General features: G+C 41.3%; 1 protein-coding gene across 2 annotated transcripts in view; it reads right to left on the bottom strand.

Annotated features, from left to right (window-relative positions):
- Positions 1–18101, bottom strand: part of eif3ba (eukaryotic translation initiation factor 3, subunit Ba) — a 28632-nt gene extending 10531 nt beyond the window's left edge. The window contains exons 1-13 of one of the 2 annotated variants that reach the window (XM_078417682.1): positions 17581–18101; positions 17307–17550; positions 14036–14228; positions 13638–13757; positions 13273–13330; positions 9930–10058; positions 8777–8934; positions 8076–8207; positions 7054–7120; positions 5508–5554; positions 3930–4140; positions 1787–1859; positions 40–162 (exon numbers count right to left, since the gene is read on the bottom strand). In XM_078417682.1, the coding sequence (XP_078273808.1) occupies positions 40–162; positions 1787–1859; positions 3930–4140; positions 5508–5554; positions 7054–7120; positions 8076–8207; positions 8777–8934; positions 9930–10058; positions 13273–13330; positions 13638–13757; positions 14036–14228; positions 17307–17550; positions 17581–18030 (2005 nt within the window). In that variant the 5' untranslated portion in view covers positions 18031–18101. Of the gene's footprint in view, positions 1–39; positions 163–1786; positions 1860–3929; positions 4141–5507; positions 5555–7053; positions 7121–8075; positions 8208–8776; positions 8935–9929; positions 10059–13272; positions 13331–13637; positions 13758–14035; positions 14229–17306 lie in introns of both variants that reach the window. The other variant, XM_078417681.1, reaches the window with a different exon arrangement.
- Between the last annotated feature and the right edge of the window lie 265 nt (positions 18102–18366).

Raw genomic sequence — 18366 nt, 5'->3', positions numbered from 1 at the left:
AATGTAAGACAGTCGCCAATGAATTCAATGGATACTTACTGATGAGGTCAATTTTGCCGTTATTCTTCACATGGTAGAAGGATACAGATATTCTAGGCATTTCTCCATGTAGCACAGCAAACTTGCTTCCATTTGGCTCCCAAGCAAAAGCTATAATACCCTCTGACAAAATATGGAATAGACAAGTTATTATAAATAAGGCCCATTGAAGTTGCTTCAACCATAAATCAGGTAACCATCCACCCTTTTCTCAAAAATGAGATTCTCAAATGCAACTTAATACCCAACCCACTTACATGAATTCATAATCATTCCCCATCCCCACCCAATAGATCAAAATAAATAACTGTAGCCAATTAAAAGCAATTTCATTACAATGGTCTTTACACCTACAGAAAAATTGAAAGATTCCAGCAGTGTTCTCCACTCAATACTTGACGTGATATTTATTATGTAAATTCCAGTTTGAGCTAGTATATATGCAAAGTGTCAAAGAATTAAAGATCCTTTATGTAATTAACAGTTATGAATTATTTACAATCCGTGATTTTCTTTGTATATAAAAAAAGGTGTACGGTTAATAAACATAAGTGTCACATTGATCGTAAACAAAAATGACGTTTAACTTTTTAAAGAGGTACCATGCCAGCCTGTACTATCATTTTTTTTTTTTTAAGCACTGGGTAAAATTGTCCTCTATCGGATGAGCTTCACAGATACAATGCTTTTACATTCAGTTGAAGGATTCATAGGTTTACATCATATGAAAAAAAGCAGGCACAATTCACATTTTGATTTGGATAACATGTAACCAAGATCTTCTCTACTCTGAATTAAATTTCAATCAACTCAGACATAATGCCAAAGGCAGCATCATCCATCGCTAGAAGGATACAGGCACACGGGGATGAAATTTAACTGGAGTCGTGAAGCGATGAAGAATAAGGAGAATCAATATAAAAATTAAATGGAATAAAAGGAGGTGTAGAAGCAGAGAGGGGATAAATCTTTGAAGATGGCAGGACATGTTAAGGAGGTTGCTAAAATATGCATTTGACCTCATCGAGGTATAAAACTGCAAGGAAATAGTCATACTAAAGTTTCAATGGTTGAGTGCGATGGCAAAATCCAGCCACAGCACTAAGCAGCTAAATTAAGTTCCAAAATAATGCAACAGTGATGAAAGACTATGGAAATGTTTTGTTCTGAGAGCATAGAAGCCAGATTTGGGAGAGATTAAAAAATTATTAAAGGGGCTTGGCAAAAAGATTTTTTTTCCATCAATAGGTTTAATTTAGTAATAGTGATCGGAAACAGGCCCTTTGGCCCACCGAGTCCGCGCCGGCCAGCACATCAACACTATCCTACACACACCAGGGCCAATTTTTACATTTATACTAAGCCAATTAACCTACAAACCTGTACATCTTTGGAATGTTGTTTTAAGGAATTTAGAAAAATAACCAGAGGCAGCAGAACAACTGTATTCTTAAAAAGAATAATTTCTTATGATCTAAATTGCACTGCCTGGAAACAGATTCAATAACAACATCCAAATGTGAATGGGATGGGAAATGGTTAAAGGAACATTTTCACCAGAGATGGGCCTACTGTGTTGTATCAATCTATCAACTCATTCCAAAAGATGGGTTATAAAAATGCAAACCAAATTCTGCGTAAAGGAACAATTAAAATTGTTGACCGGATCATATGAACTTTCACAGTAATATGAAATTTTTAATTTTTGCTCCACTGTAAGAACACACATAAGGCAGTCACAACTCACCTTTCATTTCCACAACGTCTACAGGAACCTGCTTTTCCCTCAGTCTGAAGATTTCAAAGTTTGTCACGAGACCCTGCAAATGAAAGACATCAAACATTACACATGCAATTTCCTTCAGGTCATAATAGTTTGCAGCAGTTATTACTATCACCTTTAGAGTGAATTAAAGCACAAATGTCAAGATGCAAATCCACACAGAAAATAAAAATCTGCTGGTCTTTAAAAACATAGGTTAAAATTATATGAGTTTTACAATAATTCCTGAACAATGACTTCAGTTAACCTGTTACATTGTAACTACAATAGAACATTAGCCTCAAATCAACCAGAAGTTGCTACAAGATGATCGGATACAAGAATCACCACTGACTGGAAACAAGCAGTTTCGACAATCAATGCAGGAAAGAACTGCAGATGCTGGTTTAATTCAAAGATAGACACAAAATGCTGGAGTAACTCAGCGGGACCAGCAGCATCTCTGGAAAGAAATCGACTTCAGTGACCAGCTGACCAACTGTTTGAGATTCCAGATGGTTCCGCATCTGGCTCTGTTGTTTCTCATACTCTCTTTAAACACACTAGGTTCGGTTCCCCCCTTATCGTCCCTTTAAACACAGTGTAGGAAAATAACTGCAGATGCTGGTACAAATCGAAGGTATCACAAAATGTTGGAGTAACTCAGCTGGTCAGGCAGCATCTAGGAGAGAAGGATTTTTCCTAGATGCTGCCTGACCTGCTGAGTTACTCCAGCATTTTGTGGTCCTTTAAACATACTGCGTTCGCCAGAAAATGTATTATACTACATGTAAAAAAAAGGGAATTAAAATACATTGGGTATAAATTGGAATAATATCTAAGTTTGGAAAGTCCACCAGTCTAGCAGCACCAAGTCCAGATGACGCCACATCATCTACAGTGCAAAAACAAAACATACTTATTAACTGGGGAATAAAGTTACAAGGGGCTAGACTTTCAAATTGTGGATTCAGTATTCCTCCCTAATTTGAGAATATAAATTTTACAGCACTGAAGGACTACATCGTCATGCACGGCTCTTTGAAAGATCAATGCAACACTGATCCCAGTTTTTCCCTCTTCTACATCTGGGAGAAGATAAAAGAGCTTTAAAGCCTGAATGTCCAGACTTAAGAACAGCTTCTTCTGCACTGCTATCAGTGTTCTCCATCGGTCAACTCATCCACACCCCTTTCCCAAAGATGCTGCCAAATACTCAGTTGGTTATTCCATTATTGCACTTTAGGTTTATTTTTGCAATAATCAATTGCATCATCAGTTGTATTTATCATTACCATGTACTCTAGTGTCATAGATACTGTTTGTGTATATTGTGTATGACATGAACCTCACATGAACAAGGAATGTCACAGCATCCTACTCTGCCAGGTGGCGCCACCAATGGCTGCCTCGCCAACAGTCTGTCTGTCCCTTCCTTCCTTTCTTGTTTGTTTGTATGTGTTAAATGTATGGTATTAGTGTTCTTTCGCTTGTTTTATGTGGGGGGGGGGGGGACTTTTTCTAATCTCTTACCTCGACGGAGAGGCAATTTCTTTCCGTATCTTATCTCCGTCCGCACTGCGGCCTAACATCGAGGAGTTGGCGGCCTTTGCTGGAGAACGACTTTGGGAGCTCCACCGTGGGTGCCTGCAGACTTTAACATCACGGAGCTCGCGATCCATTTGCCAGGGATCGACCACTGAGATCTACCGCGGGAGTCTGTGGGACTTTAACATCACGGAGCTCGCGGTCTCTGGTCATAGACCGACTTCGGGAACTCCAAGCCGCAGGAGCTTCGACCGCCCCGACTGCGGATGGTTCGACTGCCCCGATCGGGGGAGAATAAGAGAGGAAGATTGGACTTTATTGCCTTCCATCACAGTGAGGAATGTGGGGAATTCCCTGTGGTGGATGTTTATGTTAACTTTATGTTGTTGCATGTCTTGTTGCTTTTTGTTTAGTAGGGCTGTTTAGTATGGCTGAAATTCGAATTTCACTGTACCTTAATTGGTACACGTCACAATAAACTGACCTTGAAACCTTGCTCTGACAGTGAGGTGGAGGTTACAAAATCAGTAAGATGGCATACAATTCTTTTGATGACATTATCCACAGATTAAGCACATACCTGTATACCTTTCAGGGTTCTATCTACTTTCACACACAAGTAATCTCCATTTTTCTGCCAGTGTAATTTACACTCCACCACATTGAAAAGATTGCGAACTCTCATTTCTTGCCTCGATGGCAACTGCATTAGAGTGACTCGGGCTGGAATATCTTTATCTTCTGGCACCCAAAATGAAATAACATTATCACCCGGAGACCACGAGAATTCCCTGTTGGAGAAACGTATTATGATTAAAAAGCAGCCCTTGTACAATACAATACAATACAAACGTTATTGTCATTGTGCAGTGTACAAGTACAGAGACAACGAAATGCAGTTAGCATCTTAACCAGAGTGCATGCGATGGAATAGTAAAACATATAAGATATACAGTAATTCAGTAGCAGTAGTGGAAATTCCGGTGAGCGAGATCAGTCACTGATGGGAGGAGTGCCCGAGGGGGGGTTAGGGGGGGATGGCAGCAATCACCGAAGCGCAGAGTTAAGTAAGGTAACGACCGCAGGAAAGAAGCTGTTCCTGAACCTGCAAGTCTGGGAACGGAGAGACCTGTAGCGCCTCCCAGATGGGAGGAGGGTAAACAATCTGTGGTTGGGGTGAGAGCTGTCCTTGACGATGCAGCGCGCCCTTCGCAGACATCGCCTACTCTGGATAGACTCAATGGAGGGGAGTGAGGAACCAGTGATGCGTTGGACAGTTTTCACCACCCTCTGCAGTGCTTTCCGGTCGGAGACAGAGCAGTTGCCATACCATAATGTGATACAGTTAGTAAGGATGCTCTCGATAGTGCAGCGGTAGAAGTTCACCAGAATCTGAGGAGACAGATGGACCTTCTTTAGTCTCCTCAGGAAGAAGAGACGCTGGTAAGCCTTCTTGATCAGTGTTGAGGTGGGTCCAAGAGAGGTCATCAGAAATGTTGACACCCAAGAACCTGAAACTGGAAACACGCTCCACCTCCGTCCCGTTAATATGGATGGGGGTGTGCGTACCACCCCTAGTCCTTCTGTAGTCCACAATGAGCTCCTTGGTCTTCTTGGTGTTAAGGACCAGGTTGTTGTCAGCGCATCACGTTGCAAGTAGCTGGACCTCCTCCCTATAGGCCGACTCATCGTTGTCGCTGATGAGGCCAATCACCGTTGTATCATCTGCAAACTTAATAATGGTGTTAGAACCATGTACAGGTGTGCAATTGTAGGTGAAAAGGGAGTAGAGGAGAGGGCTCAGCACACTGCCCTGTGGAACGCCGGTCGGTGTTCAGGGTGATGGTTGAGGAGGTGTCGTTGTCTAATCTAACAGACTGGGGTCTGTTTGTTAGAAAGTCCAATATCCAATTGCAGAGGGAGGGGTTGATGCTCAGGTCGTTGTGCATCGCGGCTTGAGATATAACCAACTGCAAAGTAGTGAAATAGTAGGATAGCATTGGGCAATCAAATTCAGCAGAAAGAGAAAGCATGAAAAGGAAATGGAGGCGTAAGAGATCGAACAGCAATTTATAATAAAAAGTTCAGAAACAATAACATTTGTGTATGTAATTATGAGATCAATAAAAATCTAGCAGCTAATGCAAAGCATACTTACTTTATGCCGCAGATCTTGAGACTCTTCTTATCTAACAGACCCATTGACTGGAAAAGAAAATTAATTTTGCTAGTGTTCCTCAAGTGGGCAGTAAAACCATGATTCTACATATACACATTCAAGAGAAAGAAATCACAGATGATTTTCAAAAAGTAATCACGTCCTCTTTTGGTGCCAGTTTAAATCCAATTCCATTCAGAATTGCTTAGACTTTGGATTTTCCCATTTCTCTCCATCAATCTGTCCGAGACATTCAACAGTTCCGCTCCCAAATAGCCCACCTTTAGTAATTTTGACAATGAACCCTAATAGGTTTGAAAAGATCCAAACTTTAGATTTAAATTAATTATATTGTTAAAACGCAATTCAGAAGAACAAGCAGATGGACCTAGAAATCCATCTGCTCCAATGGAGTAGAGATGAACGTTATGGTGCAACCCAGCAGAAATAAAGGATGATTCTCACCCTGGTCACTCCCTCTTCTCCGCTCTTCCATCAGGCAAGAGGTACAGAAGTGTGAAAACACACACCTCCAGATTCAGGGACCGTTTCTTCCCAGTTGTTATCAGGCAACTGAACTATCGTATCAACAATAAGAGAAAGGTCCTGAGCTACCATCTACCTCATTGGAAACCCTTGGACTATCTTTAATTGGACTTTATCTTGCACTCAATGTTATCCCCTTCCATGTATCCATACACTGGACAGCTAGACTGTAATCTTTCCACTGACTGGTTAGCATGCAACAAGTGCTTTTCACTGTACCTTGATACACACAACAATAAACTAAACTAAATTATGATTTTAATACAGATTTCCAAGTAGGGTCTCGACCTGAAAAGTCACCCATTCCTTCTCTCCAGAGATGCTGCCTGTGCCACTGAGTTACCCCAGCATTTTGTGCCTATTTCCAGTATATGCAATGTTTTGCTTCTTTGACGTGTACCTTTTGGGTTTTCTTTCTTTACCTTGCTCCTTTCCCTCCACTTTTCATTCTTCTTCTATTTAAATCTCCTCTAGACATATAAATCTTCACCAATCACTCTCTCCGCCAGCACCACCAGCACGTGTCATTCAGTCCCTTTTAGTCTTTACCCTACTACAGGCATCCCTGCTGTTTTCTCCACTTTTGTCCCTCAATACAATTTCCAACATGTTGAATTTTGGAGTTTGTCCAGTTTGGTTAATGGTCACTGACCTAAAACATTAACTCCCTACAAGTACCATCTCGCCTGCAGAAAATATTTTTAAAATTCTGTTTTAATTTGATTTGCCAAGTAAAGTCATTATTTGGGAAGTTTGCAAAATCGTTCCCACCATATTTTAATGCAGCCTGTACTTTAAGTTCTTGTGCTGAAATTACAGGTCTGAAAACAATCTATCCCCCCCCCCTTTCCTTGTCTTAAAACCAATTGTAGCTCATGCCAACACAAGTTACATTCAAATTACTCAATTTCTGCCATTCAGAAACACGCTTAAAGAAAAAAATGATATAACATGTTGACTTCAAGCACTAAAAATCCTAGAATTTAACAGATATACTCACAGGTGCTTCATAAATGCTAAGTGTATCTTGTGTCATTCGTGCAAAAAACTTGCCATCATGGCTCCACCTATTCAAGAAGATCCAGTTAAGTTTACAAGTACAGAAAGCTCTTTTTACAGTCCAAATTACTGCCTTAATTAGAGAATGCAGTACCACGGCTGGGCATCATACAACCAACACAACACTAGAAATATTGCCTTGGTTAGCAAGTGAAAATGCAGAGGACAACATAAAGTTTGCTGGAGCATGTTGAGAGAGAGGGAGAAGGAAATAATATGGCAATTAACAATTAAGAAGATGGTCTTAATTAGGACAAAGAGGGGGTAGCGGTGAGAAGAAAACAGGTTACTTTTGCACACCCATTTTAATTATTTGTTCACAGGTCATTGTTAACTATTCATTTGCTCATTGCAAAGGCCAACATTTCCTTTCATCCCCAATTGTCCATTGAACTCCAGCCTGGGGTCTGGAGTCACATACAAGCTAGACAGGACAAGAGGTAGTAGCAGAGTTCCTTCTCTGAAGAACACAAGTGAAACAGATGGGATTTCATGGCAATCTAGCAGATATATGGTCATAATTTTTATATTAAGTTAACATCTATTTAGTGTTCAGATTTGTTTAATTGTTTGAATTTAAATTGCTAAATAAAATGCAAACTTATTTGTGAATTAACAGCCCAGGACTCTGAATACCAATCCAAAATGCTTTTCTATATATTGGACATAAGGCTGTTCAGCTACAGCTTACACACTCAATAGGGTTGTGAAGGCAACAGGAGGTGCAGTAAAGGAAAATAACTGAAGGGCGATTCTTCCTTTTCCTGGTTTTGCAATAACTGGCTTCCAGGAGTAAAAAAAAATCGATACATAAAAAGTTATAGCTGACAGGTAACAGTGCAGGTGTTTAAATTGTGCACATTCACATGACTTAAAAATACAAAAAGTAAACAGTTACAAACTTGCTTTCCTCAGATTAACTACCATCGGGCACAACAAAGGCTATTTTGAGAACATACTTACTTGAATATTGGCCAATGGGCTGAACTCTCACAATGAAATCCTCGCTTCTTCTGGCCCGTTAGTACATCCCAAATGATGATGGCTTGAGGGTCATCTTTTGTGTCCATTAAAGGACTAAATGACACCATATATCTGTGGGGTAATCAAAAAAACAAATCAATGTTCATATACATCCTTGTTACATTCAGTTTTTTTAATAATACATTCTAGTGGGCAGTAATTTAATCCGGATCTGCAATTGCTTGAGGTGGACACACTTCTGATGTTCATTATAACCAGCCTGAGGAGTACATGCTTCCCTAACCTCAAATTTCAGAGATAACAAAAAAATGCACAGAATTTTTTGTCTGCAATCTTTTTGTTGATAAAGACCGAATATCAGCTGATGAAAGAACAAACTGCCTTCCAGAGCAGATATATGTAGCAATACACACACAACTACACGACCAATGCAGAAATAAGTCTACTCCCCATGCTCACATTACTGTACTAAAAAAAACATTCCTACAAAGCAAATCACATTATACAGCTGCTGAACAAATGAAGAAAAATTTCAGAGCATTATGTACAAATGTGAAGATTTAGGCATGGGCAAAATAACGTAACATTTTACTGAAGGGATATGGTATAGGTAAATATTTTAGCATTTTATGGGCTCACAGTGCGGGTCTTTAAGCCCTACATCTAATTAAAGTAAATACCTTTCACATGGAGAAAAATCAATTAACTGAACTCCTTGATGGCTAAATCGTTGAATTTGCTTGAACTTCTCCCCGCCCCAAAGAGCAATACCACGCTGATGGAATGTCGCCAGGTACGTGCCTTTGGGAGACCAACGAACGTATGTTTCTGTCCAACGCTGCACACAGAAAAATTCATTAACAATCTGGAATACGTCATGGTCGCTCCACCCAGATCAGCAATTACCCAAAGCAAACAAAATAGTTCATATGCCCAGTTAAAAAATGACAATAAAAATGGCTACATCATCAGTTCACCAATGGCTAAATATACCAATGTATACATGCAATGCACTTACAAATGCTCACTCTTGGCCTTGCTAAACCTTTGATTGAAAGCTATAAGATGTTTGAGTTGCATCCTAAATAAAATGCCTCAAAAACACAATTTTTATTTGCAAGAACTGAAGGGTGATATGTCTCAATCAACATATGTGGGATCATTTGTAAGTCATTAACAACGAGGCATCATGATACGAATTTCTATCAGTCATGCGTACGTTTATTGATGTTGAAAGTCAGGAATTTGTACATTAACTTTAAGCAATCCTTTTTATAATGCTCTCTTGGTAATTTTAAATCCAATAGTCTCAGCAGAACTTAATAGCTCACTGCAAACTAACAACGATATTACAATGCATTCAAGCATGTAGCAACAAAAAAGTAATAAGATATGAATCAACTTCATATAGTTCACCTTCTACAATGTTAGTCAATGAATGATAATTTGTAAAGGAGTAGTGAACTACTACTGCAACATTTCCGTCAGCCCATCAGGCTCAAATGACACAAGCAAAACCACAGCAGTTGTGATGTTAGGAAAATGTCAAATCCAGTTACCTATTCTTCCCAAAAAAGCCTGATTTGTCATATCCTTTGACTCAATACAATTATATACTTATTTTAAATGTTACTCTCTAAAAATACACTTGTATTTGAATCAATGCTAACTGCTTCCACATAGCAGCTGGCATATGCAGTACATTAATTGTGCATACCCATTGTCATTAAGCACTATACACATGCAAGTAAAATAATAGTGCATTTTAATGATCAGAAAACAATCCAGATGCGCATAGCATTTATAATATGATTGGCGATTGATCATACTCACCGCTCGCTCTTCAATGACAACAGGTTCCTTTATATCATTCCACATAATAGCTGTTCTGTCCCCAGACTCGTAGATAACACTGCATTGGTCTCTGCAGTCTGGATCCTCTATCCAGTATCGAAGATTCCCCTGCATGAAACATAGGTGTTATCAACATGTGACAATGTATGACTTTCAACAAAAAAAATCATTAATTTTGAAATGCCATTATTGAAAACAGAACTTTTCCCTTGTTAAAGTTACACTGCTTCTAATAGACATGTTTCCAGTAACAAAATTTGCCCACCATATGCTGTGGTTTAAAAAAAAGGACAATAGACAATAGGTGCAGGAGTAGGCCATTCAGCCCTTCGAGCCAGCACCGCCATTCAATGCGATCATGGCTGATCACTCTCAATCAGTACCCCGTTCCTGCCTTCTCCCCATACCCCCTCACTCCGCTATCCTTAAGAGCTCTATCCAGCTCTCTCTTGAAAGCATCCAACGAACTGGCCTCCACTGCCTTCTGAGGCAGAGAATTCCACACCTTCACCACTCTCTGACTGAAAAAGTTCTTCCTCATCTCCGTTCTAAATGGCCTACCCCTTATTCTTAAACTGTGGCCCCTTGTTCTGGACTCCCCCAACATTGGGAACATGTTTCCTGCCTCTAATGTGTCCAATCCCCTAATTATCTTATATGTTTCAATAAGATCCCCCCTCATCCTTCTAAATTCCAGTGTATACAAGCCCAATCGCTCCAGCCTTTCAACATACGACAGTCCCGCCATTCCGGGAATTAACCTAGTGAACCTACGCTGCACGCCCTCCATAGCAAGAATATCCTTCCTCAAATTTGGAGACCAAAACTGCACAGTACTCCAGGTGCGGTCTCACCAGGGCCCGGTACAACTGTAGAAGGACCTCTTTGCTCCTATACTCAACTCCTCTTAGACAATAGACAATAGACAATAGACAATAGGTGCAGGAGTAGGCCATTCAGCCCTTCGAGCCAGCACCGCCATTCAATGCGATCATGGCTGATCACTATCAATCAGTACCCCGTTCCTGCCTTCTCCCCATACCCCCTCACTCCGCTATCCTTAAGAGCTCTATCCAGCTCTCTCTTGAAAGCATCCAACGAACTGGCCTCCACTGCCTTCTGAGGCAGAGAATTCCACACCTTCACCACCCTCTGACTGAAAAAGTTCTTCCTCATCTCCGTTCTAAATGGCCTACCCCTTATTCTCAAACTGTGGCCCCTTGTTCTGGACTCCCCCAACATTGGGAACATGTTATCTGCCTCTAATGTGTCCAATCCCCTAATTATCTTATATGTTTCAATAAGATCCCCCCTCATCCTTCTAAATTCCAGTGTATACAAGCCCAATCGCTCCAGCCTTTCAACATAGCTCCAGCCTTTCAACTCTTGTTACGAAGGCCAACATTCCATTGGCTTTCTTCACTGCCTGCTGTACCTGCATGCTTCCTTTCATTGACTGATGCACTAGGACACCCAGATCTCGTTGAACTCCCCCTCCTCCTAACTTGACACCATTCAGATAATAATCTGCCTTTCTATTCTTACTTCCAAAGTGAATAACCTCACACTTATCTACATTAAACTGCATCTGCCATGTATCCGCCCACTCACACAACCTGTCCAAGTCACCCTGCAGCCTTATTGCATCTTCCTCACAATTCACACTACCCCCCAGCTTAGTATCATCTGCAAATTTGCTAATGGTACTTTTAATCCCTTCGTCTAAGTCATTAATGTATATCGTAAATAGCTGGGGTCCCAGCACCGAACCTTGCGGTACCCCACTGGTCACTGCCTCCCATTCCGAAAGGGACCCATTTATCCCCACTCTTTGCTTTCTGTCTGTCAACCAATTTTCTATCCATGTCAGTACCCTACCCCCAATACCATGTGCCCTAATTTTGCCCACTAATCTCCTGTGTGGGACCTTGTCGAAGGCTTTCTGAAAGTCGAGGTACACCACATCCACTGACTCTCCCTTGTCAATTTTCCTAGTTACATCCTCAAAAAATTCCAGTAGATTTGTCAAGCATGATTTCCCCTTCGTAAATCCATGCTGACTTGGAATGATCCCGTTACTGCTATCCAAATGCTCAGCAATTTCGTCTTTTATAATTGACTCCAGCATCTTCCCCACCACTGATGTCAGACTAACTGGTCTATAATTACCCGTTTTCTCTCTCCCTCCTTTCTTAAAAAGTGGGGTAACATTTGCTATCCTCCAATCCACCGGAACTGATCCTGAATCTATAGAACATTGAAAAATGATCTCCAATGCTTCCACTATTTCTAGAGCCACCTCCTTAAGTACCCTGGGATGCAGACCATCAGGCCCTGGGGATTTATCAGCCTTCAGTCCCATCAGTCTACCCAAAACCATTTCCTGCCTAATGTGGATTTCCTTCAGTTCCTCCATCACCCTAGGTTCTCCGACCCCTAGAACATTTGGGAGATTGTGTGTATCTTCCTCAGTGAAGACAGATCCAAAGTAACGGTTTAACTCGTCTGCCATTTCTTTGTTCCCCATAATAAATTCCCCTGTTTCTGTCTTCAAGGGACCCACATTTGCCTTGACTATTTTTTTCCTCTTCACGTACCTAAAAAAACTTTTGCTATCCTCCTTTATATTATTGGCTAGTTTACCCTCGTACCTCATCTTTTCTCCCCGTATTGCCTTCATTAGTGCAAACAGTCGTTTGAACTTCTGAAAATAGCTACTCAAATTTATTGTTTTAAGTTGCGCCATAGTAGCCAACATTTGGAGAATTAAAATCATCAGTACCATTGAGTAGATAGATAGCTTAGTTTAGAGATAGTGTAGAAAAAGGCCCTTCGGCCCACCGAGTCCGTGCCAGCTATATATCAATCACCTCTTCACTAGTTCCATGTTATTCCACTTTCGCATCCTGCACACTAGGGGGAATTTACAGAAGCCAATTAACCTGCACATTTTTGGAATGTGGAGGAAACTGGAGAAAACCCACAAGGTCACAGGGAGAATGTACAAACTCCACACAGACAGTACCCAAGGTCAGGATCTAACCCGGGTCTCTGGCACTGTGAGGCAGCAGCTCTACCGCTACGCAACTGTGATGCCTGGATTTTATAGGTACTTCCGAAGCGCGGATAAAGTTAATGAATTTTTACTAGGGGCTTGCTGTTCAGGTTGGATTTCTACGTTGAATCTCAAACATTTTACATTACCCAAAACCAAAAAAACCCTGAAGTTGAATATGTGGTACATGGGAAATAATGAACTTCCAAGAATATTTCTTGCAAATGGCTTGCCTTGCAATTGATTTAACATATTACAATCACTTACAAAATCTTTGAAAGGCTGTTTCTCTGGAATTTCCCAATCATCACTAATGTTCATGTATCTGGTAAGGAAACACAAATTGTAAGCAGATATTAGGAAATTATGCACAGTATTTAATACTGCTAATGAATGTTTCAGCCACAAGCAGGTTCTGGGCACTTTGAAGTCAATTAAGCAACACTGAAATTTACTTCATAAATCACCACTCCGCAGTCTCACTTGACACCCCCAGTAACTGCCCATTTCCCAATGTTTCAGCAGTCTCCAGTGTGTAAAACATCACAATTAAGTACATTAAAATTTAAAATGTTTTTATTCCCACCAGAAATAACCAAATATTTCTCAAAATATCACAATTTCACATTTACTTATCAAAGTCAGTGAAGAGGTTGACACGAAAGGTGTGTTGTTTATCCAACTTGCATCCATCTGCATTTTTTACAGCATCCACAGCACAAGCAGGTGAATTGTATTCCAAGAAAATGTATCTGGAAAAAAACTGAATATTAATGTATTGCCACAAGGTTTATTGATTACACATATAACCTTTTAATACGTAGCAATGTGTTACAAAAGTGTCAAGTCCATCCGCAAACAAAAAAACCTCAACAGTCTGAATTGCTGGCCAGATCATAGAATTTTCTTTTTGGACATACGATATCGTGATGCTGTTACTCAATATGGTTTGGTTCATTACAATCAAGCTTCAACGGAAATACCATTATTGCTGCTGGAAATGCAGAAGTATACGTTAGTGGAAACATACCCTTTAGTCTTCCCATCTTCTTCTGGGTAAAATTCATTTGCAATTTTCCCAAACTTGGTAAAGATCTTCTGGATGACATTCCGAAGTTTCTCCAATCGATCTGGTCCAACTTGTGGAACGTTGTCCACAACAATAACAGAATCTATGCCATCGGCTTCTTGAGGTTGATCCTTTAAAATATCACCCACCAACTCTGCAAGAATGTTTAAAAAAAAATCACAATCACATTTGCAATATTGATTTGTTTATAAACAAGACAAAATGCCGGCAGGAGTGTAATTGGGGGGGGAGGGAGGGGAGAGGGGGGGGAATGCTGCAATCTGTTAAAACAATTAAAATAAATAAATCCCAATGTATATGATCAGTTGGTGTGATGCTTTTAGAGCATCAGAAAGATTTCAATAAGATGCCACTCTAGAGATTATTAAACAAAATCAGAGTACATATTACATAGAATATAGAACAGTGCAGCAAAGGAACAGACCCTGCGGCCCACAATGTTTGTGCTGAACATGAGGCCAAGGTCTTCTTGCAAATGATACAATCCTATTCCTGGCATTTCCATTGCCATTCTAAAAGCCTATTATATGCCACTATGCGTTCCATGTCCCCACTCTGTGTAGAAAAAAAACTTTCCCCCTGTCACCCAAGAGCCATGCCCTCGAGTGGTGTACATCTCCACCCTAGCAAAAAAGGTTCTGGCTGTCTACCCTATCTATACCTCTTATAATTTTATATACAGTACTTCTATGAAGTCTCCCTTCAATCTCCGACATTCCAGGGAAAACAATTCAAATCTATCCAGCCTCGCACTGTGGCTGAAACCCTCATCTTGCTACCCTCGTGCATAGTCCTGGTGTAATTGCATCTGGAATTTAAGGGTCTCCTTACCTGTTTTAGCTACAACGATTCAACAGATCAATTCCTGAGATTACAGATCTGAGTGGGCCTACACTCACATTTAGAGGAATGAGATTTCTGTGAAACATACAAAAGTTCTTGAGGGCCCTGACAAACAAAGTAAATGCAGAGTTGGATGTTTCCTCTTGATCAGGAGTCTTGAACAGGGATCAGTCTCAAAATAAAAACCAGCCAATCAAGACAGAAATGTGAAAAGATTTCTTCACTCTCTGGATAGCGAATCTTTGGAGTTCTCTAGTGAGTTGCCTGTGAAGACTCAGTTACCGAGCAACCTCAAGACATATCAATAGATTTTCAAACATGTACTATACATTCTGTTTCTGTATTTTGATCATACTTGCTTCAAATTTCAGTTACTTTAATTCAGATTTTTTTTCTCACTTAAAGTGACAAGCAAATCTAACTAATCATATTACAAATGCCCATAAAATATATATTTTTTTAAATGATAGAATATTTCCATAAGTAAACTAAATTGTCTTTTTTTTGTATCATTGCAGGTGTTGTGCGAACTGTTATGAATAGCTTCCATTCCCAAAACGGGTTACAGAAGAATACTTTCCACTTAAAGTGAAAACAGTTGAATAATTGCCTGTGCCTTTGCGATCAGGTTTAATAGGTTGTAGCAAATATAATGGCAATTGGTGTATTTGATTGCATTCAGGATGCTATTTGTCATCCTCCGATTTTGATCCTCAAACTGATTTACATAGAGACTTTGAGGATCTTACGGAAATAATACCAAGGCATAAAAGCATAGCGAATAAATACGGATTAAAGTCAGGAATCAGCAAGTGGTCAGAATTAGTGATGCTAATATTCTGGAAGATTAGAAAGTTGAAAATTACAGAGGCAGAGGAGTTAGAACATTGAGAGATTTCAAGACAAGGATAAGAATTTTGAAAATCAAGCCACTACATAACCAGAACTCAATTTAGCAAACAGAAGTACAGTGGAAGTTAGAACTCAGAAAGTAGATGAAGAATGGAAGGAGGCAGGATAATAGACAATAGACTAAAGACAATAGGTGCAGGAGGAGGCCATTCGGCCCTTCGAGTCAGCACTGCCATTCAATGTGATCATGGCTGATCATTCTCAATCAGAACCCCGTTCCTGCCTTCTCCCCATCTGGTGATATTGTAAATCTTATCCAGCGTGACTGTGGGTTGATACCAGAGAGTAGAAGCAGGAGAGTTTCTGGATGACGATGGTTTCACTACATCAGGTTAGAGGCCGATTGAGAAGTTGGAAGAGTAGCTCACAAAAAAATCCTACAGCATTTCATACCAATTTTAATGCAAGGCATCCAATTAGAGATATTCAAAGTATTCCAGATGAGGTGGGCAAGAATTTGAGAAGTTGGCAATAAGGTTGGAACTTGTAAAGGATAAAGGAATTAATCTTTATTTTAAGTGAACATCGATGACAGGAAATGTTAAGAATCCCAGGGTAGAAAAATATTAAAACCTTGGGGTAAGAATTCCATCTCTCTGATGTATGAAATTCCTGTTTCCTTAAAGTGTAATATGATATTTAGATTGGGAGGGAGTGGGAGAAATAAAAGAAAGGCAATGTTCTGATAACTGAGCTTTTGAATAAAGAATCCTCTATCCATAAAAAGGTATCCTAGAATACATTCTGCAAGAATAAAGCAAGTGGGTAACACTAATTTAAAATTATGTAGTGATGCAGTCAAATGAGTGATATATTCTTATTGTAAATGATTACATAGTCTATCTGTCAAGACTAAAACATATTTTAATATTTAAAGAAATGCAGGATATTGATACAAGGAATATATTCTTGTATCACTATCATTATTTACACACGTGAATAAGGGAACACATCCTGCATATCTTTAAATATGAAAATATGTTTTAATAATGACAGATAGACTATGTAATTAGTTGCAGGATCGTGATATAAGGAATATATTCTTATATCATTATTTTTTACACACTTTAATAAGGGAAACACACAGTCCTGCATATCTTTAAGTATGAAAAGGGCATATTTAAAAGGCACAAAATTTACAGACATGAAAAAAAGTCATATCTTTAAATTTAGTCTTGACAGATAGGCCATGTTTGCAACAATTAATGAACGGCACTCCAGTTACGCGATGACAAAAGTCAGCGTGGCCTAGTTGAAATCATCTGTAAGCAACCGGGTCAACAACGTAGCACAAAATCTGCGGTTCTTCTCGTTTCCAAAAGCCGGTTCCAGACACACGTTAGGCCTCGGGCTCCAACTACTCCCAAACGCACATGGACTCAGAGCCACCGCTGCGTCAAAAATCGGTCAACACACAACCAGTTCCCTCCCCTCCCGTCCCGTCCCGCTTTCTTACCCTCGTCGGAGATGTCGTCCACGTAGTCTTCGGGGTCGCTGAAGCTTTCCTCCGGCTCTTCCAACTCGGCCGCCGCCGGCACCTCCTCCCCCCCCTCTACCACCGTCTCTGCCTCCGCCTCTACATCAGTATCTGTATCTGTATCTGTATCTATCTCCGCTTCTGCCTCTGCCTCTACCTCTGCCTCTACCTCTGCCTCCACCTCTGCTTCTACCTTTGCTTCTACCTCTGCTTCTGCTTCTACCTCTACCTCTGCTTCTACCTCTGCTTCCACCTCTGCCTCTGCTTCTACCTCTGGCTCCGGCTCTGCCTCTGCCACCACCTCTGGCTCCGGCTCCGGCTCTGCCTCTGCCACCACCTCTGGCTCCGGCTCCGGCTCTGCCTCTGCCACCACCTCTGGCTCCGGCTCTGCCTCTGCCACCACCTCTGGCTCCGGCTCTGCCACCACCTCTGGCTCCGGCTCTGCCTCTGCCACCACCTCTGGCTCTGCCTCTGCCACCACCTCTGCTACCGCCACTGCTGCTGCTGCTACTACTGCTGTTGCTACTACTGCTGTTACTACCACCACCTCCACCTCCACCTCCACCTCCACCTCCACCTCCACCTCTACCGCCGACTCCGGCTCCACCGCCGGCTCAGCAGCAACAGCTGCCGTCGCCACCGCCGCTACCATCACCACCTCATCTTCGGCCTCCGGGGCCTCGCCGTCGCTCGTTTCCTTCATTCTCCTCTCGATCGGCGGCCAGAAAAAGAGCGAGAGGACGCGCGGCACGAGCACGGGCACGCACGTAACCGCCGCCCGCCCGCCCCGCGCGCGCGCGCAACCGCCGCCCCTGTCCTGTTCGGGCGGGCAGACGTTTCCTACGCGCAACGTCCCTCTTCTTCACTTGCGTGCGCGCAACATCCCTCTTCTTCACTTGCGTGCGCGCAACGTCCCTCTTCTTCACTTGCGTGCGTGCGCGCAACGTCCCTCTTCTTCACTTGCATGCGTGCGCGCAACGTCCCTCTTCTTCACTTGCATGCGTGCGCGCAACGTTCCTCTTCTTCACTTGCGTGCGTG

The sequence above is a fragment of the Rhinoraja longicauda genome, chromosome 21, assembly GCF_053455715.1.
Source record: "Rhinoraja longicauda isolate Sanriku21f chromosome 21, sRhiLon1.1, whole genome shotgun sequence".
NCBI classification, from domain to species: Eukaryota; Metazoa; Chordata; class Chondrichthyes; order Rajiformes; family Arhynchobatidae; genus Rhinoraja; species Rhinoraja longicauda.
The sequence above is the reverse complement of the archived record's forward strand: the minus strand, read 5'-3'. Positions and strand labels throughout refer to the sequence as shown.